This window comes from Oncorhynchus masou, chromosome 26, assembly GCF_036934945.1.
Source record: "Oncorhynchus masou masou isolate Uvic2021 chromosome 26, UVic_Omas_1.1, whole genome shotgun sequence".
Taxonomy (NCBI): Eukaryota; Metazoa; Chordata; class Actinopteri; order Salmoniformes; family Salmonidae; genus Oncorhynchus; species Oncorhynchus masou.
The window spans coordinates 23324619-23350640 of record NC_088237.1 but is presented as its reverse complement, the minus strand read 5'-3'; the positions used below and the strand labels follow the sequence as shown (position 1 = coordinate 23350640).

General features: G+C 48.1%; 1 protein-coding gene across 1 annotated transcript in view; it reads right to left on the bottom strand.

Annotated features, from left to right (window-relative positions):
* LOC135515071 (ankyrin repeat and sterile alpha motif domain-containing protein 1B-like) overlaps positions 1–26022 on the bottom strand; it is a 416040-nt gene that overhangs the window by 206390 nt on the left and 183628 nt on the right. Inside the window, 5 exon segments of the mRNA XM_064938895.1 lie at positions 10414–10545; positions 16182–16210; positions 16213–16288; positions 16420–16496; positions 23829–23957. Coding sequence (XP_064794967.1) covers positions 10414–10545; positions 16182–16210; positions 16213–16288; positions 16420–16496; positions 23829–23957 — 443 coding nt within the window.

Genomic DNA, 26022 nt, shown 5'->3' with positions numbered 1-26022 from the left:
AGTTATCTGCAACCCTGAGGGAAACACAAACACACACACACTCCCAGTGGTTCTAAGAATCCCAAGGGTAGCGCCTGACAATGTCTGCAGAATGTTCTAGCGAGATGAGGAGAGGATGGCTGGGCGTGACAAGGTCACTACAGCTTACTATGACTGCAGTGGTCACTACAGCTTACTATGACTGCAGCATTGGTCACTACAGACTTACTATGACTGCAGTTACTATGGTCACTACAGCTTACTATGACTGCAGCATTGGTCACTACAGCTTACTATGACTGCAGCATTGGTCACTACAGCTTACTATGACTGCAGCATTGGTCACTACAGCTTACTATGACTGCAGCATTGGTCACTACAGCTTACTATGACTGCATTTACTATGACTGCAGCATTGGTCTTACTATGACTGCAGCATTGGTCACTACAGCTTACTATGACTGCAGCATTGGTCACTACAGCTTACTATGACTGCAGCATTGGTCACTACAGCTTACTATGACTGCAGCATTGGTCACTACAGCTTACTATGACTGCAGCATTGGTCACACACCCTTTCCAGCTTCAATCATTTACTCTGGATTCTCCCAACCTGCACTGTATTTTATTGTTGTTGCATTGAACCTTTATTTAACTAGGTAAGTCAGTTAAGTATAGATTCTTAATTACAACGACGGCCTGCACCGGTCCAACCCGGATGACGCTGGACCAATGTGGCCGCCCTATGGGACTCCCAATCACGGCCGGTTGTGATACAGCCTGTATTTGAACTAGGGTGTCTGTAGTGACGCCTCTAGCACTGTGATGCAGTGCCTTAGACCGCTGCACCACTCGGGAGCACTAGGCCCAATTTCGTGCGTACAGCCCTGTGCGTATGTGTGTGGGTGTGTGTTTCCGTATGCGTGTGTGTCTGATATTGCGCAGTGCTCTGACGCACCTGATCTGGTACAGATTTGTCAATGGTTGTAGTGGGCGGATATCCCACGCCTGCTACTTTATGAATTTCTGTGTTGCCTAGCAACCATGTGGACCCTTTGCATTCCCTCTCTCCCTCTCCCCCATCTCTCTCCATCATTCTCTCTGCAGGTGCTCCACAGTGAAAAAGTTCATACTTTGTTTCCCTCTAAGAAGTCGTACTTTCAGCTGAAGGAACCCCGCACCGCTTTACCAAACACACCCCCCTAAAGTGGTCCTTGGTTGTCATGGCATCGGTCTGTGTTCACAAGGAGAGGATAGAGGATCCACGTCTGTGTGACGAGAGAGAGAGAGAGAGAGAGAGAGAGAGAGAGAGAGAGAGAGAGAGAGAGAGAGAGAGAGAGAGAGAGAGAGAGATGGAACCCCCTCTGCTCAAACACACATATGCAAGACATGAGACAGAGAAGGACACGTTTTTCCACCTTCTCAATGCCCATATATAGGAACTGTGGCAATGAAAGACGCTTGATGATGTCTTGGGGTTGCTTCTGTGGTTACAACTAAATGCTCTCTCTCTTTCTCTCCCTCCCTCTCTCTGACTCCCTCACTCACTCTATTTATCACACACACACACACACACACACACACACACACACACACACACACACAGCACGCGCAGCAGCCTTTTACAGTAACCCTCTGCAGCACACATCAGAGTACAGTCCGTCTCTCTGACTGACAGCTTGAGTGACAGCTGAGACCTCGCTACCATGGCGATCGATACAGCGCTTAACACACTTCTGTCAGACAGTGAGAGAGAAATGTGGAGAAAGAGATGTGGGCTGATGTAGGGAAGGAGAGAGAGACAGAGAGATGGGTGTTGATGTAGGGAAGGAGAGAGAGAGACAGAGAGATGTGGGGTGAGGTAGGGAAGGAGAGAGAGAGAGAGATGTGGGGTGAGGTAGGGAAGGAGAGAGAGATGTGGGGTGATGTAGGGGAGGAGAGAGAGAGAGAGAGATGTGGGGTGATGTAGGGAAGGAGAGAGAGAGATGTGGGGTGATGTAGGGAAGGAGAGAGAGACGGGAGGTTATGTAGGGAAGGAGAGCGAGAGAGATGTGTGGTGATGTACGGAAGGATAGAGAGACAGAGAGATGGGGGTGAGGTAGGGAAGGGGAGAGAGAGAGATGTGGGGTGATGTAGGGAAGGAGAAGGAGAGAGAGATGTGGGGTGAGGTAGGGAAGGAGAGAGAGAGAGAGAGATGTGGGGTGATGTAGGGAAGGAGAGAGAGAGAGATGGGGGGTGAGGTAGGGAAGGAGAGAGAGAGAGAGATGTGGGGTGATGTAGGGAAGGAGAGAGAGAGAGAGATGTGGGGTGATGTAGGGAAGGAGAGAGAGATGTGGGGTGAGGTAGGGAAGGAGAGAGAGAGAGAGATGTGGGGTGAGGTAGGGAAGGAGAGAGAGAGAGAGATGTGGGGTGAGGTAGTGAAGGAGAGAGAGAGATGTGGGGTGAGGTAGGGAAGGAGAGAGAGAGAGAGATGTGGGGTGAGGTAGGGAAGGAGAGAGAGAGAGAGAGATGTGGGGTGAGGTAGGGAAGGAGAGAGAGAGAGATGTGGGGTGAGGTAGGGAAGGAGAGAGAGAGAGAGAGATGTGGGGTGAGGTAGGGAAGGAGAGAGAGAGAGAGAGATGTGGGGTGAGGTAGGGAAGGAGAGAGAGAGAGATGTGGGGTGAGGTAGGGAAGGAGAGAGAGAGTGAAGGGGGTGAGAGGGAAGAGAGAGAGATGTGGGGTGAGGTAGGGAAGGAAGAGAGAGAGAGATGTGGGGTGAGGTAGGGAAGAGATGTGGGGTGAGGTAGGGAAGGAGAGAGAGAGAGAGAGAGATGTGGGGTGATGTAGGGAAGGAGAGAGAGAGAGAGATGTGGGGTGAGGTAGGGAAGGAGAGAGAGAGATGTGGGGTGAGGTAGGGAAGGAGAGAGAGAGAGAGATGTGGGGTGAGGTAGGGAAGGAGAGAGAGATGTGGGCTGATGTAGTGAAGGAGAGAGAGAGACAGAGAGATGTGGGGTGAGGTAGGGAAGGAGAGAGAGAGACAGAGAGATGTGGGGTGAGGTAGGGAAGGACAGAGAGAGAGAGAGAGAGATGGGGGGTGATGTAGGGAAGGAGAGAGAGAGAGAAAGAGAGAGAGATGGGGGTGAGGTAGTGAAGGAGAGAGAGAGACAGAGAGATGTGGGTGAGGTAAGGAAGGAGAGAGAGACAGAGAGATGGGGGTGAGGTAGGGAAGGAGAGAGAGACAGAGATGTGGGGTGAGGTAGGGAAGGAGAGAGACAGAGAGATGGGGGTGAGGTAGGGAAAGAGAGAGAGAGAGAGAGATGGGGGTGAGGTAGGGAAGGAGAGAGAGAGAGAGAGAGATGGGGGTTGAGGTAGGGAAGGAGAGAGAGCGACAGAGAGATGGGGGTGAGGTAGGAAGGAGAGAGAGAGACAGAGAGATGTGGGGTGAGGTAGGGATGGAGAGAGACAGAGAGATGGGGGTGAGGTCGGGAAGGAGAGAGAGAGATGGGGGTGAGGTCAGGAAGGAGAGAGAGAGAGAGAGACAGAGAGATGGGGGGGTGAGGCCAAAGGGAAAGTTGTGGAGAAAAAGCGAAGATGTGAAACCGAGTGGAAAACGAGAGAGAGACATTTCACCACTTAAAAAGAGGAAGAGAACAGAGCCCAGTGGGACTGCCATCACTCTGACAATCTGACAGACTGGACGGATGAGATGAGAAAGGAGAGAAGAACAGATGGAGAGAAGGAGGAGAGAAAAAGGGAGGGAGACTGAGGAGGTGTGGAGTAAGTCTGCTTTGGTGGTGGACATTGGTGCTGAAAAAGCATCCTTACTTACAATTTAACCTCTGCAATTAAACAATACAGATGGATATTTTGTGAAGATTGTGCTGAGTAGTTGATTGGTTGAACAAACACTTTGAAAGTTCCAGGACTAGTTGAAGCATCCTGTTATAAGTAATATGATTCCCTTGTTGAGAGGCAAACCAATCACGAGGGAGCTGATTGCCTTGGGGACAGGGAGAAGAGGTGTGAGGAGAATTTTGGGCTAGTTGAAATCAAAATGGGTCCAGTTGAGAACAAAATGTACACACATACACAAAATGTATGTGGACCCTGCTAATCGGTCAGGGACTCCATCCCAGGCCCATCATCCCCCACCACACAGAGGCCCAGGTGTTGATAGATAGTTAACTCTAGCCTGGCTGTGGGCCAAACACAGGAGGGAAGAGGGGGGACAGAGGGTGGAGACAGGAGGGGGAGAGGGGGAAGACAGAGGAGGGAGACATGAGGGGGGAGACAGAGGGGGAGAGAGGGAAGGGAAAGAGGGGGAGACAGGGAGACAGGAGGGGGAGAGAGGGAGGACAGAGGGGGTGAAAGGGGGAGGGGGACAGGAGGAGGAGAGGGAGGGGGAAAAGGGGGAGACGGAGGGGAAAGAGCTGGGAGAATGGATACTGATGCTCTTCCCCATTGTGGAGACAACAAAAGAAAGAGCAAAATTAAGGGAGAGCGAAAGAGACAGAAACTAAACGAAGAGAGAAAAGGATATTCAGAAAGATAGTGAGAAAGATACAGTTGAAGTCGGAAGTTTACATACACTTAGGTTGGAGTCATTAAAACTCGTTTTTCAACCACTCCAGAAATTTCTTGTTAACAAACTATAGTTTTGGCAAGTCGGTTAGGATGTCTACTCTGTGAATGACACAAGTCATTTTTCCAACAATTGTTTAAAGACAGATTATTTCACTAATAATGCACTGTATCACAATTCCAGTGGGTCAGAAGTTTACATACAGTAAGCAGCTTGGACAATACCAGAAAATGATGTCATGGCTTTAGAACTTCTGATAGGCTAATTGACATAATTTCAGTCAATTTTGAGTTGTACCTGTGGATGTAATTCCAGGATGACCTTCAAACTCAGTGCCTCTTTGCTTGACATCATGGGAAAATCAAAAGAAATCAGCCAATACCTCAGAAAAAAATTGTAGACATCCACAAGTCTGGTTCATCCTTGGGAACAATTTCCAAATGCCTGAAGGTACCATGTTCATCTGTACAAACAATAGTACCCAAGTATAAACACCGTGGGACCACGCAGCCGTCATACCGCTCAGGAAGGAGACGCGTTCTGTCTCCTAGAGATGAACGTACTTTGGTGCGAAAAGTGCGAATCATTCCCAGAACAACAGCAAAGCACCTTGTGAAGATGCTGGAGGAAATAGGTACAGAAGTATCAGGACACCTACACCACCCGATGTCACAGGAAGGCCATAAAGATCATCAAGGACAACAACCACCCGATGTCACAGGAAGGCCATAAAGATCACCAAGGACAACAACCACCCGATGTCACAGGAAGGCCATAAAGATCACCAAGGACAACAACCACCCGATGTCACAGGAAGGCCATAAAGATCACCAAGGACAACAACCACCCGATGTCACAGGAAGGCCATAAAGATCACCAAGGACAACAACCACCCAATGTCACAGGAAGGCCATAAAGATCACCAAGGACAACAACCACCCGATGTCACAGGAAGGCCATAAAGATCACCAAGGACAACAACCACCCGATGTCACAGGAAGGCCATAAAGATCATCAAGGACAACAACCACCCGATGTCACAGGAAGGCCATAAAGATCATCAAGGACAACAACCACCCGATGTCACAGGAAGGCCATAAAGATCATCAAGGACAACAACCACCCGATGTCACAGGAAGGCCATAAAGATCATCAAGGACAACAACCACCCGATGTCACAGGAAGGCCATAAAGATCATCAAGGACAACAACCACCCGATGTCACAGGAAGGCCATAAAGGTCATCAAGGACAACAACCACCCGATGTCACAGGAAGGCCATAAAGATCACCAAGGACAACAACCACCCGATATCACAGGAAGGCCATAAAGATCATCAAGGACAACAACCACCCGATGTCACAGGAAGGCCATAAAGATCATCAAGGACAACAACCACCCGATGTCACAGGAAGGCCATAAAGATCATCAAGGACAACAACCACCCGATGTCACAGGAAGGCCATAAAGATCATCAAGGACAACAACCACCCGATGTCACAGGAAGGCCATAAAGATCATCAAGGACAACAACCACCCGATGTCACAGGAAGGCCATAAAGATCATCAAGGACAACAACCACCCGATGTCACAGGAAGGCCATAAAGATCATCAAGGACAACAACCACCCGATGTCACAGGAAGGCCATAAAGATCATCAAGGACAACAACCACCCGATGTCACAGGAAGGCCATAAAGATCATCAAGGACAACAACCACCCGATGTCACAGGAAGGCCATAAAGATCATCAAGGACAACAACCACCCGATGTCACAGGAAGGCCATAAAGATCATCAAGGACAACAACCACCCGATGTTACAGGAAGGCCATAAAGATCATCAAGGACAACAACCACCCGATGTCACAGGAAGGCCATAAAGATCATCAAGGACAACAACCACCCGATGTCACAGGAAGGCCATAAAGATCATCAAGGACAACAACCACCCGATGTCACAGGAAGGCCATAAAGATCACCAAGGACAACAACCACCCGATGTCACAGGAAGGCCATAAAGATCACCAAGGACAACAACCACCCGATGTCACAGGAAGGCCATAAAGATCATCAAGGACAACAACCACCCGATGTCACAGGAAGGCCATAAAGATCATCAAGGACAACAACCACCCGATGTCACAGGATGGCCATAAAGATCATCAAGGACAACAACCACCCGATGTCACAGGAAGGCCATAAAGATCATCAAGGACAACAACCACCCGATGTCACAGGAAGGCCATAAAGATCACCAAGGACAACAACCACCCGATGTCACAGGAAGGCAATAAAGATCACCAAGGACAACAACCACCCGATGTCACAGGAAGGCCATAAAGATCACCAAGGACAACAACCACCCGATGTCACAGGAAGGCCATAAAGATCACCAAGGACAACAACCACCCGATGTCACAGGAAGGCCATAAAGGTCATCAAGGACAACAACCACCCGATGTTACAGGAAGGCCATAAAGATCATCAAGGACAACAACCACCCGATGTCACAGGAAGGCCATAAAGATCATCAAGGACAACAACCACCCGATGTTACAGGAAGGCCATAAAGATCATCAAGGACAACAACCACCCGATGTCACAGGATGGCCATAAAGATCATCAAGGACAACAACCACCCGATGTCACAGGAAGGCCATAAAGATCACCAAGGACAACAACCACCCGATGTCACAGGAAGGCCATAAAGATCATCAAGGACAACAACCACCCGATGTCACAGGAAGGCCATAAAGATCACCAAGGACAACAACCACCCGATGTCACGGGAAGGCCATAAAGATCATCAAGGACAACAACCACCCGATGTCACAGGAAGGCCATAAAGATCATCAAGGACAACAACCACCCGATGTCACAGGAAGGCCATAAAGATCATCAAGGACAACAACCACCCGATGTCACAGGAAGGCCATAAAGATCATCAAGGACAACAACCACCCGATGTCACAGGAAGGCCATAAAGATCATCAAGGACAACAACCACCCGATGTCACAGGAAGGCCATAAAGGTCATCAAGGACAACAACCACCCGATGTCACAGGAAGGCCATAAAGATCACCAAGGACAACAACCACCCGATATCACAGGAAGGCCATAAAGATCATCAAGGACAACAACCACCCGATGTCACAGGAAGGCCATAAAGATCATCAAGGACAACAACCACCCGATGTCACAGGAAGGCCATAAAGATCATCAAGGACAACAACCACCCGATGTCACAGGAAGGCCATAAAGATCATCAAGGACAACAACCACCCGATGTCACAGGAAGGCCATAAAGATCATCAAGGACAACAACCACCCGATGTCACAGGAAGGGCATAAAGATCATCAAGGACAACAACCACCCGATGTCACAGGAAGGCCATAAAGATCATCAAGGACAACAACCACCCGATGTCACAGGAAGGCCATAAAGATCATCAAGGACAACAACCACCCGATGTCACAGGAAGGCCATAAAGATCATCAAGGACAACAACCACCCGATGTTACAGGAAGGCCATAAAGATCATCAAGGACAACAACCACCCGATGTCACAGGAAGGCCATAAAGATCATCAAGGACAACAACCACCCGATGTCACAGGAAGGCCATAAAGATCATCAAGGACAACAACCACCCGATGTCACAGGAAGGCCATAAAGATCATCAAGGACAACAACCACCCGATGTCACAGGAAGGCCATAAAGATCACCAAGGACAACAACCACCCGATGTCACAGGATGGCCATAAAGATCATCAAGGACAACAACCACCCGATGTCACAGGAAGGCCATAAAGATCACCAAGGACAACAACCACCCGATGTCACAGGAAGGCCATAAAGATCATCAAGGACAACAACCACCCGAGCCACTGCCTGTTCACCCCGCTATCATCCAGAATGTGAGGTCAGTACAGGTGCATCAAAGCAGGGACCGAGAGACTTAAAAACAGCTACTATCAGACTGTTAAACAGCCACCACTAACATTGAGTGGCTGCTGCCAACACACTGACTCAACTCCAGCCACTTTAATAATGGGAATTGATGGGAAATGATGTAAAATATATCACTAGCCACTTTAAACAATACTACCTAATATAATGTTTACATACCCTACATTATTCATCTCATATGCATACGTATATACTGTACTCTATCATCTACTGCATCTTTATGTAATACATGTATCACTAGCCACTTTAACTATGCCACTTTGTTTACATACTCATCTTATATGTATATACTGTACTCGAGACCATCTACTGTATCTTGCCTATGCCGCTCTGTACCATCACTCATTCATATATCTGTATGTACATATTCTTTATCCCTTCATACTTGTGTCTATAAGGTAGTAGTTTTGGAATTGTTAGCTAGATTACTTGTTGGTTATTACTGCATTGTCGGAACTAGAAGCACAAGCATTTCGCTACACTCGCATTAACATCTGCTAACCATGTGTATGTGACAAATAAAATTTGATTTGATTTGATATCCACAGTAAAACTAGTCCTATATCGACATAATCTGAAAGGCCGCTCAGTAAGGATGAAGCCACTGCTCTAAAACCACCATAAAAAGCTAGACTACGGTTTGCAACTGCACATGGGGACAAAGATCATACTTTTTGGGGAAATGTCCTCTGATCTGATGAAACAAAAATAGAAATGTTTGGCCATAATGACCATAGCTATGTTTGGAGGAAAAAGGGAGTGGTCATCCCAACCGTGAAGCACGGGGGTGGCAGCATCATGTTGTGGGGGTGCTTTGCTGCAGGAGGGACTCGTGCACTTCACAAAATAGATGGCATTATGAGGCAGGAAAATGATGTGGATATATTGAAGCAACATCTCAAGACATCAGTCAGGAAGTTAAAGCCTGGTCGCAAATGGGTCTTCCAAATTGACAATGACCCCAAGCATACTTCCAAAGTTGTGGAAAAATGGCTTAAGGACAACAAAGTCAGGGTATTGGAGTGGCCATCACAAAGCCCTGACCTCAATCCTATAGAACATTTGTGGGCAGAACTGAAAAAGCGTGTGCGAGCAAGGAGGCCTACAAACCTGACTCAGTTACACCAGCTCTGTCAGGAGGAATGGGCCAAAATTCACCCAACTTATTGTGGGAAGCTTGTGGAAGGCAACCTGAAGCATTTGACCCAAGTTAAACAATTTAAAGGCAACCAAATACTTTGCTACCAAATACTAATTGAGTGTATGTAAACCTCCGACCCACTGAGAATGATGAAAGAAATAAAAGCTGAAATAAATCATTCTCCCTACTCTACTTATTCTGACGTTTCACATTCTTAAAATAAAGTGGTGATCCTAACTGACCTAAGAAAGGGAATTTGTAGTAGGATTAAATGTCAGGAATGGTGAAAAACCGAGTTTAAATGTATTTGGCTAAGGTGTATGTAAAGTTCCGACTTCAACTGTAGATAGTGAGAAAGATAGATAGTGAGAAAGATAGATAGTGAGAAATATAGTGAAAGAGAGAGCAAGTGGTCGAGAGAGATACTATACGGTTCTCACGGCAACACAATGACAAATACACACCAAGCACAAAACGACATCCACTGGGCTCTATTAGTCATGGAAATGCATAAGCATATTGCTACATGGCCCAGCAGAGCTGCATTCTGCTGGGTGATGTATATTAACTGAGGGTTTCAGAGACAACAAGTCATGCAAACTGGGAAACAGGCCATTAGAGTGACTTATGATTGAGACAGAGCAATTATAGCATAGTATACTGGCACTCCATAACAATGGTTATCAGTTATATTAATGACAGGAGGAAGAGGCTAAGTAGGAATACAAGTGAAAGGGGGAGATGCGTGTGTGTGCGTACCTGTGACACACTGGAGAAGCCCAGGTTGTGACAACCATTGCAGGGTGTGAGGGCCTCCCAGAACCCAGCAGGGCCACAGCTCTTCTCCCCCTCCTCTTCCTCCTGGGCTGGGGGAAGTGGGGGAGTGGGCCGCTGCAGAGAGATTCAATACACACGGTTCATTTAAAGCACGCACGCACACACGCACGCACACACATACATTGAAAATGATTCATGCAAATTGTTGACAAGCATGCATCTGTTAAGAAACTAACCGTGGGAACTGTTAAAGCCCCCTGGATTGATGACGAACTGAAACATTTCTTGTTTCAAAGAAATTATGTAAAAGAGGTGGCAAACAAGTCAGGCTGCTCAGCTGATTGGTCGACATACTGTCAATTGAGAATTGTTGTGACTAAACTTATCAAACGGAAGAAAGTATTACCAAACAAAGATAAATGACATAAAAACAATGGGAAAAGATTTCAGTATCTCATGGGTAGAAAACCCAATTCATCTCCATCATTCGTTGAAGTTGATGAGCCATTCATAACAAAACCTTTCGGTATTGCCAATCATTTCAATTACTATTTTCACTAGTTATGGAAAACTCAGAAATGAAATGACAACGTTGAACAGTGAACCATCATATTTTTGTATAAAATATTTAATAATGAAGGAGAAGGATTGCTGTTTTCAATTCGGTCAAGTTAGTGTGGGAGAGGTGGAAAAAACGTTTTATCCATCAATAATGATAAGCCTCCAGGTATAGACAACCTTGATGGTAAACTATTGAATGGTAGCAGACTGTATCACCACCCCTATGGGCTATATATTTAACCAAAGCCTAAAGGAGTGTGTGTGTCCACAGGTGTGGAAGGAAGATAAAGTAATTCCACTGCCTAAAAATAGTAAAGCACCCTTTGCTGGCGCTAACAGCCGCCCAATCAGTTTGCTGACGGTTTTTAGTAAACTGATGGAGATAATTGTGTTTGATCAAATACAACACTATTTTTCAGAGAGCAAGTTAACTACTGACATTCAGCATGCATATAGAGAAGGACACTCAACTTGTACTGCACTGACTCAGATGACTGATGATTGGTTAAAATAAATGGATAATAAGATGATAGTTGGAGCTATATTGTTAGATTTCAGTGCAGCCTTTGATGTTATTGATCATACATTATTATTGAAAACAACGCACTTAGTATGGCTTTACATCACCTGCCAACACATGGTTGGAGAGTTATTTATCCAATAGAATCCAGAGTGTTCTTCAATGGAATCTTCTTTAACATCAGATATCTAAAATGAGGTATCCCTCAGGGCAGTTTCCTTGGGCCGCTACTCTTCTCTATTTTAACAAATTATTTGCCATTGGTCTTACACAAAACTAGAATGCCTACATATGCGGATGATTTTGCACTCTACAGCACTCAAAGCCAGTGAGCTCACTGAAATTCTAAATAAGGAAACAGTCAGTATCAAAACTGCAGCTGGCTCATAAACACAGCAGAACGCTTAACTGCACATACAGAACTAACATCAACAACATGCATGCTAGTCTTTACTGGTTGAGGGTTGACAAGAGATTAACTGCTTCTCCTAGTTTTAATGAGAAATATTACTGTGACAAAAATACCAGTTTGTCTGCATAATCAAATAACATTCAGCTCAGACACTCATTCACACCCCACAAGACATACCACCAGGGGTCTCTTCACAGTCCCCAAGTCCAAAACAAATTCACGACAACGCAGTTGTATACAGAGCCATGATCGCATGGAACTCTTCCATCTCCCATTACTCAAACAGCAAAATGACCTTCAAAAATATAACTCATGGAACGGCGAGGACAAACACACGCACACATCATTTTTGTTGCATTGTTTGTATATAATTGTATTTAAATGTGTGTGACTTTCCTTGTCTATCAGTGTTTTGTTTGTTACTTTGTAATGTTCAGTGTTTTTTGTGGACCCCTGGAAGAGCAGCAACTGCTTCTGCAAAAGCTACTGGGGATCCTGACAAACAAATAGTACACACACACGTGCACGCTAACACACACAATATGCCCTTTTCACAGGCTGTATTGCCAAGAGTCCTTCCAGGTCTGCTCAGTTGAATGATGATACACTCATTTGTTGGAATAATATTAGCATGTGCTATCTAATGAATATTTCTTGCTCTCTGTTGAACAGTAGACATGATTTGTCAGAGCTAGGCCCGTTGGAAGCCTGGGGGTAGAGTAGTGGGACTCCCTGACTTTCTCACACCAAAAAGTATTATGCTTAGTGGGGAAAAAGCTGGTTTGTTGTGTGCTACTATTAAGGCAGATTGTGGCTTGACTGTGTTGTCAATTGACAATGGCCATCTTACAATCACACGTGAAAATCACAGAATTGTCATGGAAGAGACATTCAAGTTATAGACACAACAGTACAGACGTCCCTTGTGGTACATAAACAATAGGCAACCTAGGCCATATCGGTACGGGCCACCAATGCCTTGTCGGTACGGGCCACCAAGACCATATCGGTATGGGCCACCACATTGACACCTGATATGTCATTCGTTGATGTCACATCATTATTAAACAAACATGACGAGCACCTATTTGTGACCTGGCTGTTGACTTGTTCTATTCAGTAACCAGCGTGTGGATTCGTTGCCAAGAGGCTTCGCTACTAGCCAGCGAGGCCCTTCCGTAGTGTACAGCAGGCGTAGCTACGCGCATGGACATCCAACACATCCAACACTTTGTCTATGGTTATACCTCAGCTCTGGAACCAGGAAGTTGATGAGTGTGTCCCACAGCAGATATGGGAGATGACCATGTTATAATTCATCAGTCTGTCTGATGGACAGATGCTGCATCACTCTCTGACATTTACGCTCTCTGCCATGCTAATGGAGGTGCATGCATACCAATGAGCACATAGGCCTGTATGGGCGACGGGGACACATTCACGCATCCAGATCCATAGAGAGCCATACAAACAAGTACGACACACACACATACAGACACTGACCATGAAGACACAAAATCGAATACATACTGTACGTAACCCTCTCCATTACATGTGCTCTGTGTGTGTGTGTGTGTGTGTGTGTGTGTGTGTGTGTGTGTGTGTGTGTGTTTGCGCCTACATCGTCGCCTCAGTGTGTGACTGATTGAGACGTGTTTGTGCTCCTATTAAACCAAGGCAAGGCCTGCCCAGAGGCTGTTGCTCCATCCCACCACACACACAGCGGCAGTGGTTTGATTCAGACCAGATCGATTCCTGTTAGTGTGCCGCGCCAAGCGCCACAGGTATCAATCTCCCTGGAAACGAGAGAAACGAGATGAAAGCCCTTCTACCAATCAGCTCTCAGGGGTAAAGCTAGGCTGACCAAGGCCTTGTTCTAGTGCTAAAACACGCACCCTTCCTTCCTACCTTACTGCCTTCCTTCAAGTGAATTCCAGCACAATCACTGATTTGATGTAAAGCAAGGATTCCATTACATAGCTTTCACCAATCCAGTCATGTCAGGTCAGTGGTTACTTTACAGAAGGAAGGAGGATGTTCTGTACTGAACAGAAATGTACAGTGTATTCTGAAATTATTCCAACACCTTCCGTTTTACACATTTTGTTATGTTACAGCCTTATTCTAAAACAGATTGAATTCATTTTTTCCCTCATCAATCTACACACAATACCCCATAATGACAAAGCGAAAACAGTTTATTTTATTTTAGCAAATGTATTAGACATTTAAAAGAGGAATACCTTATTTACATAAGTATTCAGACCCTTTGCTATGAAACTTGAAATTGAGCTCAGGTGCAACCTGTTTCCATTGTTCATCCTTGAGATGTTTCTTCAACTTGGAGTCCACCTGCGGTAAATCTTATTGATTGGACATGATTTGGAAAGGCGCACACCTGTCTCTATAAGGTCCCACAGTTGACAGTACATGCAGCAAAAACCAAGCCATGAGGTGGAAGGAATTGTCATAAGAGCTTGTGTTGGGCACAGATCTGGGGAAGGGTACCAAAAATGTCTGCAGCATTGAAGGTCACCAAGAACACAGTGGCCTCAATCATTCTTAAATTGAAGAAGTTTGGAACCACCAAGACTCTTCCTAGAGCTGGCCGCCCGGCCAAACTGAGCAGGGTCTTGGTCTGGGAGGTGACCAAGAACACAATGGTCATGTCCAACAGGCCTCACAACCGCAGGCCATGTGTAACCACGCCAACCCAGGACCTCCACATCCAGCGTCTTCACCTGCGGGATCGTCTGAGACCAGCCACCCAGACAGCTGATGAAACTGTGGGTTTGCACAACCAAATAATTTCTGCACAAACTATCAGAAACCATCTCAGGCTCATCTGCGTGCTCGTCGTCTTCACCAGGGTCATGACCTGACTGCAGTTCAGCATCGTAACAGACGTCAGGGGGCAAATGCTCATCTTCGATGGCCACTGGCACGCTGGGACGCTGGACAAGTGTACTCTTCACGACTTAATCCTGGTTTCAACTGTTTCGGTCAGATGGCAGACAGCGCCGCGTATGGCATTGTGTCGGCGAGCAGTTTGCTGATGTCAACGTTGTGAACAGAGTGCTCCATGGTGGAGGTGAGGTTATGGTATGGACAGGCATAAGCTAAGGACAACGAACACGTGTATTTATTGATGGCAATTTGAATGCACAGAGATACTGTGACGAGATCCTGAGGCCCGTTGTCATGCCATTCATCCGTCGCCATCACCTCAAGTTTCAGCATGTCGCAAGGATCTGTACACAATTCCTGGAAGCTGAAAATGTCCCAGTTCCTTCATGGCCTGCATACCCAGACAGGTCACCCATTGAGCACGTATGAGATGCTCTGAATCGACGTGCACGACAGCATGTTCGAGTTCCCGCCAATATCCAGGAACTTCACACAGAAATTGATGAGGAGTGGGACAACATTCCACAGCCCACAATCATCATCCTGATCAACTCTATTCGCAGCGTGAGGCAAATGGTGGTCACACCAGATGCTGACTGGTTTTCTGATCTACGCCCCTACTTTATGTTTAAGGTATCTGTGACTAATAGATGTTTCTGTTTTCCCAGTCATGTGAAATCAAAAGATTAGGCCCTAATTTATTTATTTCAATTGACTGATTTCCTTACATGAACGGTAACCCAGTAAAATCTTTGAAATTGTTGAATGTTGAGTTTGTTTTTGCTCAGTAAACATGTCTGCCTTACAGCATGGCTGAGGCTGCTCTCTCCTGGTGACTAAATGCTACTACAGTAATGGACCCCGGAGTGATGCAGTAGAACATGGTTTTCCAATCCACAATGGTCCCATCCTCCCTCCCTGATCCACAATGGTCCCATCCACCCTCCCTGATCCAAAATGGTCCCATCCACCCTCCACATCCCCCTGATTACCCCTGGTCCCATCCTCCCTCCCTGATCCAAAATGGTCCCATCCACCCTCCCTGATCCAAAATGGTCCCATCCACCCTCCCTGATCCAAAATGGTCCCATCCACCCTCCCTGATCCAAAATGGTCCCATCCACCCTCCCTGATCCAAATGGTCCCATCCACCCTCCACATTCCCCCTGATTACCCCTGTTCCCATCCACCCTCCCTGATCCACAATGGTCCCATCCACCCTCCACACCCCCCCTGATTACCCCTGGTCCCATTCACCCTCCCTGATCCACAATGGTCCCATCCACCCTCCACATCCCCCTTGATTACCCCTGGTCCCATCCTCCCTCCCTGATACAAAATAGTGCTCACCTTTCTGACTCTGCTCAGGGTGCCCTGCGTCGCTCCTCGTCTGATAGGTGACCGCTGCCAAAGCTCTCCATGGAATGAGAGTGGGATGAGATGGTCTGGCAGAGCTCCTAAGTAGAGGAGAGTGGAGTCGGGTACTAATTTAATGACTTGGTTTGATCACCACAAGCATCAGCAATGATTCCAAAGACAACACAAGGATCCATAAGACAAAGATGAAGAGAACAACAACATAACACACCTCAAAGGAGTAGTCTCTGTCCCGACACATCTTCATCTCATTCAGCAGCTTGGAGAGCTCCCCTGTCACAGCATCATCTGGGGAGGAGGAGGAGGCAGAAAGGAGATGGGGGAGAGGGAGGAGTAGAGGGAGCGAAGGAGAGATGAGGGAGAGGAGAGAGATTACAAGGGGAGAGAGAGGGGATATATGGGGAGAGAGAGAGAGAGAGAGAGAGAGATAGAGAGAGAGGGAAGATGGGAGAGAGAGAGGGGAGATGGGAGATATGAGGAGAAGGGAGATGGGAGAGGGGGAGAGAGAGAAGAAGGGAGAGGGGGAGAGAGAGGGGGATATGGGGGGGAGAGAGAGGTCCCATCCTCCCTCATGGGAGAGAGAATGGTCCCATGGGAAATATGGGGAGAGAAAGATGGGAGAGGGGGAGAGATCCAAAAGAAGGTCCCATCCAGGGGGAGAGAGAGGGGATATATGGGGAGAGAGAGAGAGAGAGAGGGAAGATGGGAGAGAAAGAGGGGAGATGGGAGGGAGGGGGAGGGAGGGAGAGAGAGGGGAGATATGGGGAGAGGGGAGATATGGGTAGAGAGAGAGGGGAGATGAGAGAGAAAGGAGAGAGAGATGGGAGATATGGGGAGAGAGAGGTGAGATATGGGTAGAGAGGAGATGGGAAAGATACGGGGAGAGAGGAGATGGGAGAGATACGGGGAGATATGGGGAGAGAGAGGTGATGGGAGAGATACAGGGAGAGAGAGGAGATGGGAGAGATACGGGGAGAGATAGGAGATGGGAGAGAGATGATGTCCCCACATACGGGGAGAAAGAGGAGATGGGAGAGATATGGTGAGAGAGGAGATGGGAGACATCCACGGGGAGAGAAGGAGACGGGAGAGATCCGGGGAGAGAGAGGAGATGGGAGAGATCCCTCCCTGAGAGAAGGTGATGGGAGAGATCCACGGGGAGATATGGGGAGAGAGAGTTGATGGGAGAGATATGGGGAGAGATAGGAGATGGGAGAGATACGGGGAGAGAGAGGAGATGGGAGAGATATACGGGGAGAGATAGGAGATGGGAGAGAGAGGTGATGTGAGACATACGGGGAGAAAGAGGAGATGGGAGAGATATGGTGAGAGAGAGGAGATGGGAGACATACGGGGAGAGAGAGGAGACGGGAGAGATACGGGGAGAGAGAGGAGATGGGAGAGATACGGGGAGAGAGAGGTGATGGGAGAGATACGGGGAGATATGGGGAGAGAGAGGAGACGGGAGAGATATGGGGAGAGAGAGGAGATGGGAGAGATACGGGGAGAGAGAGGTGATGGGAGAGATATGGGGAGATATGGGGAGAGAGAGGTGATGGGAGAGATACGGGTAGAGAGAGGAGATGGGAGAGATACGGGGAGAGAGAGGTGATGGGAGAGATAGGGGAGATATGGGGAGAGAGAGGTGATGGGAGAGATACGGGGAGAGAGAGGAGATGGGAGAGATACGGGGAGAGAGAGGAGATGGGAGAGATACGGGAGAGAGAGGGAGACGGGAGAGATATGGGGAGAGAGAGGAGACGGGAGAGATACGGGGAGAGAGAGGAGATGGGAGAGATACGGGGAGAGAGAGGAGACGGGAGAGATACGGGAGAGAGAGGAGACAGGAGAGATACGGGGAGAGAGAGGGGATGGGAGAGATACGGGGAGAGAGAGGTGATGGGAGAGATACGGGGAGATATGGGGAGAGAGAGGTGATGGGAGAGATACGGGGAGAGAGAGGTGAAGGGAGAGATACGGGGAGAGAGAGGTGATGGGAGAGATACGGGAGAGAGAGGGAGAGATGGGAGAGATGCGGGGAGAGAGAGGTGATGGGAGAGATATGGGGAGATATGGAGAGAGGAGATGGGAGAGATATGGGGAGATATGGGGAGAGGAGAGATGATGGGAGAGATATGGGGAGAGAGGTGATGGGAGACATACGGGGAGAGAGAGGTGATGGGAGAGATACGGGGAGAGAGAGGTGATGGGAGAGATACGGGGAGAGAGAGGAGATGGGAGAGATACGGGGAGAGAGAGGAGATGGGAGAGATACGGGGAGAGAGAGGAGATGGGAGAGATACGGGGAGATATGGGGAGAGAGAGGAGATGGGAGAGATACGGGGAGATATGGGGAGAGAGAGGAGATGGGAGAGATACGGGGAGAGAGAGGAGATGGGAGAGATACGGGGAGAGAGAGGCGATGGAAGAGATACGGGGAGAGAGAGGTGATGGGAGAGATATGGGGAGAGAGAGGTGATGGGAGAGATACGGGGAGAGAGAGGTGATGGGAGAGATACGGGGAGATATGAGGAGAGAGAGGTGATGGGAGAGATACGGGGAGAGAGAGGAGATGGGAGAGATATGGGGAGAGAGAGGAGATGGGAGAGATACGGGGAGAGAGAGGAGATGGGAGAGATACGGGGAGAGAGAGGAGATGGGAGAGATACGGGGAGAGAGAGGAGATGGGAGAGATACGGGGAGAGAGATGGGAGATGGGGGAGAGATATGATGGGAGAGATACGGGGAGATGGGAGGGAGATATGGGGAGAGAGAGGAGATGGGAGAGATACGGGGAGAGAGAGGAGATGGGAGAGATACGGGGAGAGAGAGGTGATGGGAGAGATACGGGGAGAGAGGGAGATGGGAGAGATACGGGAGAGATGCGGGGAGAGAGGAGATGGGAGAGATACGGGGAGAGAGAGGAGATGGGAGAGATACGGGGAGAGAGAGGAGATGGGAGAGATACGGGGAGAGAGGAGATGGGAGAGATACGGGGAGGAGAGGAGATGGGAGAGATACGGGAGAGAGAGGTGATGGGAGAGATACGGAGAGATGATGGGAGAGATACGGGGAGAGAGAGGAGATGGGAGAGATACGGGGAGAGAGAGGTGATGGGAGAGATACGGGAGAGAGAGAGGGAGATGGGAGAGATACGGGGAGAGAGGTGATGGGAGAGATACGGGGAGAGAGAGGAGATGGGAGAGATACGGGGAGAGAGAGGAGATTGGAGATACGGGGAGAGAGAGGGGGGAGAAAAGAACATGTGAATGGGAGAGATGGGGAGAGAGAGGTGATGGGAGAAAAGAGAAGAAGATGGGAGAGATACGGGGAGAGAGACTTTCTGGGAGATCAGAGATGGGATGGGGAGAGAGAGGAGATGGGAGAGATACGGGGAGAGAGAGTGGGGAGAGATTCTCCATCAGGTGATGGGAGAATCTACGGGGAGAGAGAGGATGGGAGATCACTCTCTCTCTTTCAGGGAGATGGGAGGATACTTTCTCCATCACTCTCTGGGAGAATCTACTTTCTCTGTGGATGGGAGAGATACGGGGGAGAGAGGTGATGGGAGAGATACGGGAGAGAGGGAGAGGAGATTGTGGATCGTCAAAGGAAGGGGGCCAAAAAAAATGTTTTCAACTTGTGAATGGAGAGGTGAGAAAGAGAGCTGAAGTCAAAAGAGAAGAAGCCCCTTTCTCCATCACTCTCTCTCTTTCAATCTACTTTCTCTGTGGCCCCTTTCTCCATCACTCTCTCTCTTTCAATCTACTTTCTCTGTGGCCCCTTTCTCCATCACTCTCTCTCTTTCAATCTACTTTGTCTGTGGCCCCTTTCTCCATCACTCTCTCTCTTTCAATCTACTTTCTCTGTGGCCTCTTTCTCCATCACTCTCTCTCTTTCAATCTACTTTCTCTGTGGCCTCTTTCTCCATCACTCTCTCTCTTTCAATCTACTTTCTCTGTGGCCTCTTTCTCCATCACTCTCTCTCTTTCAATCTACTTTCTCTGTGGCCTCTTTCTCCATCACTCTCTCTCTTTCAATCTACTTTTCTCTGTGGCCTCTTTCTCCATCACTCTCTCTCTTTCAATCTACTTTTCTCTGTGACCTCTTTTGGGATCAATATCTAGCTTCTGCCACTGTGGCACACACACATCTTGGAGTGACCTGCTTACCGATGGTATTTCCTTCAGTGAAAACAGCTAGAGACAGAGTACTACAGTACATAATGATGATGGATCAAACTGGGTTTGTTTCTGCTGACCAAATGAACTAAAGAGAACAGACCTGGCCAAATACACATGTCAACACCTTAATATCTTCCTCTCTGTGTGGCGGCGTTCTAATCCAGGAAGTAGTTCCTCCGGTCTCCCCTCGTTTACTGGCCTTCACAGACCCGATAGAGCTGAAAGCACCACCCTTTCTCCTCCTTTCTCCACAACACCCTCTCTCCTCCTTTCTCCACAACACCCTCTCTCTCTCCCTCCCTCTCTCCTCCTTTCTCCACAACACCTTCTCTCCTCCTTTTTACACAACACCCTCTCTCCCTTCCTCTCCTCCTTTCTCCACAACACCCTCTCTCCCTCCCTCTCTCCTCCTTTCTCCACAACACCCTCTCTCCTCCCTTTCTCCTTTCTACACAACACCCTCTCTCCTCCTTTCCTCCTTTCTACAAACACCCTCTCTCCCCCCTCCTCTCCTCCTTTCTCCACAACACCCTCTCTCCCTCCCTCTCTCCTCCTTTCTCCACAACACCCTCTCTCCTCCTTTCTCCACAACACCCTCTCTCCTCCTTTCTCCACAACACCCTCTCTCCCTCCCTCTCTCCTCCTTTCTCCACAACACCTTCTCTCCTCCTTTCTACACAACACCCTCTCTCCCTCCCTCTCTCCACAACACCCTCTCTCCCTTCCTCTCTCCTCCTTTCTCCACAACACCCTCTCTCCCTCCCGCTCTCCTCCTTTCTCCACAACACCCTCTCTCCCTTCCTCTCCTCCTTTCTACACAACACCCTCTCTCCCTCCCGCTCTTCCTCTCCACAACACCCTCTCTCCCCTCCCACAACACCCTCCTTTCTCAACAACACCCTCTCTCCTCCTTTCTCCACAACACCCTCTCTCCTCCTTTCTCCACAACACCCTCTCTCCCTCCCTCTCTCCTCCTTTCTCCACAACACCCTTCTCTCCTCCTTTCTCCACAACACCCTCTCTCCCTCCTTTCTCCACAACACCCTCTCTCCTTCCTCTCTTTTTCTCCACAACACCCTCTCTCCCTCCCGCTCTCCTCCTTTCTCCACAACACCCTCTCTCCCTTCCTCTCCTCCTTTCTACACAACACCCTCTCTCCCTCCCGCTCTCCTCCTTTCTCCACAACACCCTCTCTCCCTCCCTCTCTCCTCCTTTTCTCCACAACACCCTCTCTCCCTCCCGCTCTCCTCCTTTCTCCACAACACCCTCTCTCCCTCCCGCTCTCCACCTTTCTCAACAACACCCTCTCTCCCTCCCGCTCTCCTCCTTTCTCCACAACACCCTCTCTCCCTCCCTCTCTCCTCCTTTCTCCACAACACCCTCTCTCCCTCCCGCTCTCCTCCTTTCTCCACAACACCCTCTCTCCCTCCCGCTCTCCTCCTTTCTCCACAACACCTTCTCTCCCTCCCGCTCTCCTCCTTTCTCCACAACACCTTCTCTCCCTCCCGCTCTCCTCCTTTCTCCACAACACCTTCTCTCCCTACCTCTCTCCTCCTTTCTCCACAACACCCTCTCTCCCTCCCGCTCTCCTCCTATCTCCACAACACCCTCTCTCCCTCCCCCGCTCTCCTCCTTTCTCCACAACACCCTCTCTCCCTCCCGCTCTCCTCCTTTCTCCACAACACCCTCTCTCCCTCCCGCTCTCCTCCTTTCTCCACAACACCCTCTCTCCCTCCCTCTCTCCTCCTTTCTCCACAACACCCTCTCTCCCTACCTCTCTCCTCCTTTCTCCACAACACCCTCTCTCCCTCCCTCTCTCCTCCTTTCTCCACAACACCCTCTCTCCCTCTCTCTCCTCCTTTCTCCACAACACCCTCTCTCCCTCCCGCTCTCCTCCTTTCTCTACAACACCCTCTCTCCCTCCCGCTCTCCTCCTTTCTCCACAACACCTTCTCTCCCTACCTCTCTCCTCCTTTCTCCACAACACCCTCCCTCCCTCTCTCCTTCTTTCTCCACAACACCCTCTCTCCACAACACCCTCCCTCCCTCTCTCCTTCTTTCTCCACAACACCCTCCCTCCCTCTCTCCTTTCTCCACAACACCCTCTCTCCACAACACCCAGGGAGCGCTGACTGGTGGTGATTGAGAAGAGAGAGAGCAGCGGGAATTGTATGAGAGATACAAGTGCACCGCTCCAGCTCAGCCACTAGGGGCAGTGTTGGATAAGGGAAAACACTATGGAAGTTGACTGAGGTAGTACAGGTTCATACCAATAGGCAGTGCTCACCATGTTTGAAAACATCCATCTGGTTCTGTGTGTATGGCGTGTGTAGTAGATACAGTGCCTTCGAGAATGTATTCAGACCCCTGGACTTTGTCCACACTTTGTTACATTACAGCCTTACTCTTTTTCCCCTCATCAATCTACACACAATACCCAGAAATGTTTTGCTAATTTATTAAGAATTTAAAAACTGAAATATCACATTTACATAAGTATTCAGACCCTTTACTCGGTACTTTCTTGAAGCACCTTTGGCAGTGATTACAGCCGCGAGGCTTCTCGTGTATTACGCTACAAGCTTGGCAGACCTGTATTTGGGGAGCTTCTCCCAGTCTTCTCTGCAGATCCTCTAAAGCTCTGTCAGGTTGGATGGGGAGCGTTGCTGTGTAGCTATTGTCAGGTCTCTCCAGAGATGTTCGATAGAGTTCAAGTCCGGTCTCTGGCTGGGCCACTCAAGGACATTCAGAGACTTATCCCGAAGCCAGTCCCGCGTTTTCCTGTTGGAAGGTGAACCTTCACCCCAGTCTGTCCTGAGCGCTCTGGGGCAGGTTTTCATCAAGGATCCCTCTGTACTTTGCTCAGTTCATCTTTTCCTCCATCCTGACTAGTCTCCCAGTCCATGCTGCTGAAAAACATCCACACAGCATGATGCTGCCACCACAATGCTTCACCGTAGTGATGGTGCCAGGAGTCCGTCAGATGTGACGCTTGGCATTCAGGCCAAAGAGTTCAATCTTGGTTTCATCAGACCAGAGAATCTTGTTTCATGGTCTGAGAGTCTTTAGGTGCCTCCAAGAGGGCTGTCATGTGCCTTTTACTGAGGAGTGGCTTCCGTCAAGTCACTACCATAAAGGCCTGATTGGTGGAGTGCTGAAGACATGGTTGTCCATCGGGTTCTTGGTCACCTCTCTGACAAAGGCCCTTCACCCCTGATTTCATAGTTTGGCCAGGCGGCCAGCTCTAGGAAGAATCTTGGTGGTTCCAAACTTCTTCATTTAAGAATGATGGAGGATATTTGGGTATTTGCCAAAATTTCATTATGGGGATTTTTTTATTTATTTAATCCATTTGAGTATAAGGCCGTAACGTAACCAAATGTGGAAAATGTGTGGCCGTGTGTTTGTGCGCAAGTTTGTATGTGTGTGTACTTACTTTTGTGCCTGAGGGAGGGGGAGGCGGAGGGAGAGGGGATAGAGGTGCGAGGTGTGGGGACAGGACACTGGCGAATAGGTTCCTCCATCGACACACTCTTATTGTCCATCATCTCCTCCATCATATACTCTAGAGAGAGAGGAGAGAGGAGAGGGAGAGAGAGAGAGAGAGACAGAGAGACAGAGAGAGAGACGTAGAACACCAAATAATGCATGCAGAGCAGAATTAGGCCGATACCCACTAATTATCAAAATCCAGAAAAGAGCTGTTAAATTCTATAACCACCTAAAAGGAAGCGATTCCCAAACCTTCCACAACAAAGCCATCACCTACAGAGAGATTAACCTGGAGAAGAGTCCCCTAAGCAAGCTGGTCCTGGGGCTCTGTTCACAAACACACCCTACAGAGCCCCATGACAGCAGCACAATTAGACCCAACCAAATCATGAGAAAACAAAAATATAATTACTTGACACATTGGAAAGAATTAACAAAAAAACTGAGAAAACTAGAATGCTATTTGGCCCTACACAGAGAGTACACAGCGGCAGAATACCTGACCACTGTGACTGACCCAAAATGAAGGAAAGCTTTGACTATGTACAGACTCAGCGAGCATAGCCTTGCTATTGAGAAAGGCCGCCGTAGGCAGACATGGCTCTCAAGAGAAGACAGGCTATGTGCTCACTGCACACAAAATTAGGTGGAAACTGAGCTGCACTTCCTAACCTCCTGCCCAATGTATGACCATATTAGAGAGACATATTTCCCTCAGATTACACAGATCCACAAAGAATTCGAAAACAAATCCAATTTTGAAAAACTCCCATATCTACTGGGTAAAATTCCACAGTGTGCCATCAGAGCAGCAAGATTTGTGACCTGTTGCCACGAGAAAAGGGCAACCAGTGAAGAACACGCACCATTGTAAATACAACCCATATCTATGCTTATTTATTTTAGCTTGTGTCCTTAACCATTTGTACATTGTAAAAACACTGTATATATATAATATGACATTTGTAATGTCTTTATTGTTTTGAAACTTCTGTATGTGTGATGTCTACTGTTAATATTTATTGTTTATTTCACTTTATATATTATCTACCTTACTTGCTTTGGCAATGTTAACACATGTTACCCATGCCAATAAAGCCCCTTGAATTGAATTGAATTGAATTGAGAGAGAGAGATGGAGAGAGAGAGACAGAGAGAGAGACAGAGAGAGAGAGAGAGAGAGAGAGACAGAGAGAGAGACAGAGAGAGAGACAGAGAGACGGAGAGAGATAGAGAGAGATGGTGAGAGAGAGACAGAGAGAGACAGAGAGAGAGAGAGAGAGAGAGAGAGAGAGAGAGAGAGAGAGAGAGAGAGAGAGAGAGAGAGAGAGGAGAGACAGAGAGAGACGGAGAGAGAGAGAGAGAGAGAGAGATGGAGAGAGAGACACGCACAGAGACACAGAGACAGAGAGACAGACAGAGAGCGTGGTGATGTGATTGCAGGGTTCAAAGGGTTGCAGACATAGAGCAGGGAACCAGTTAATTGTACTGACAGTGAACCACATACAAAAACACACACAAGGCGTATGGAATGGGAGTGTGAAGCCGGAGGAAACTATGAGCTTGGGTTAAATGCGGACACATTTCAGTTGAATGCATTCAGTTTTACAACTGACTAGGTATCTCACTCCCTCCTCCTCTTTAGTTTTAACCTACACACACTACACAAACAAACACACACACAGCAGGCTTGTTGAGTCACAAGGCAGGAGCCTGGCTGTGTGTTAGTATGAAAGATCCAACTAAAGTCAGAGGTACTGTAACACAGATAGTGTGTGTGTGTGTGTGTGTGTGTGTGTGTGTGTGTGTGTGTGTGTGTGTGTGTGTGTGTGTGTGTGTGTGTGTGTGTGTGTGTGTGTGTGTGTGTGTGTGTGTGTGTGTGTGTGTGTGTGTGTGTAAAAAGGCACAAGATATTGATACATAACTTTTAAATATATGGATTGAATCAATTAAGTACATTAATAATGATTGATGACTGAATACTATTGTGTTTAATGAATGAAATCCCACTTTCTCTCCCTCTGACTCTCTATCTCTGACAGGAAATGGGAGGCAGCTGATCCATTCACTCTCTCCCAGCTGAACCCTGAATTTGCTTTCTGTCACAATCTCTGCATTTCTCTTCTCCTCCCCTGCCT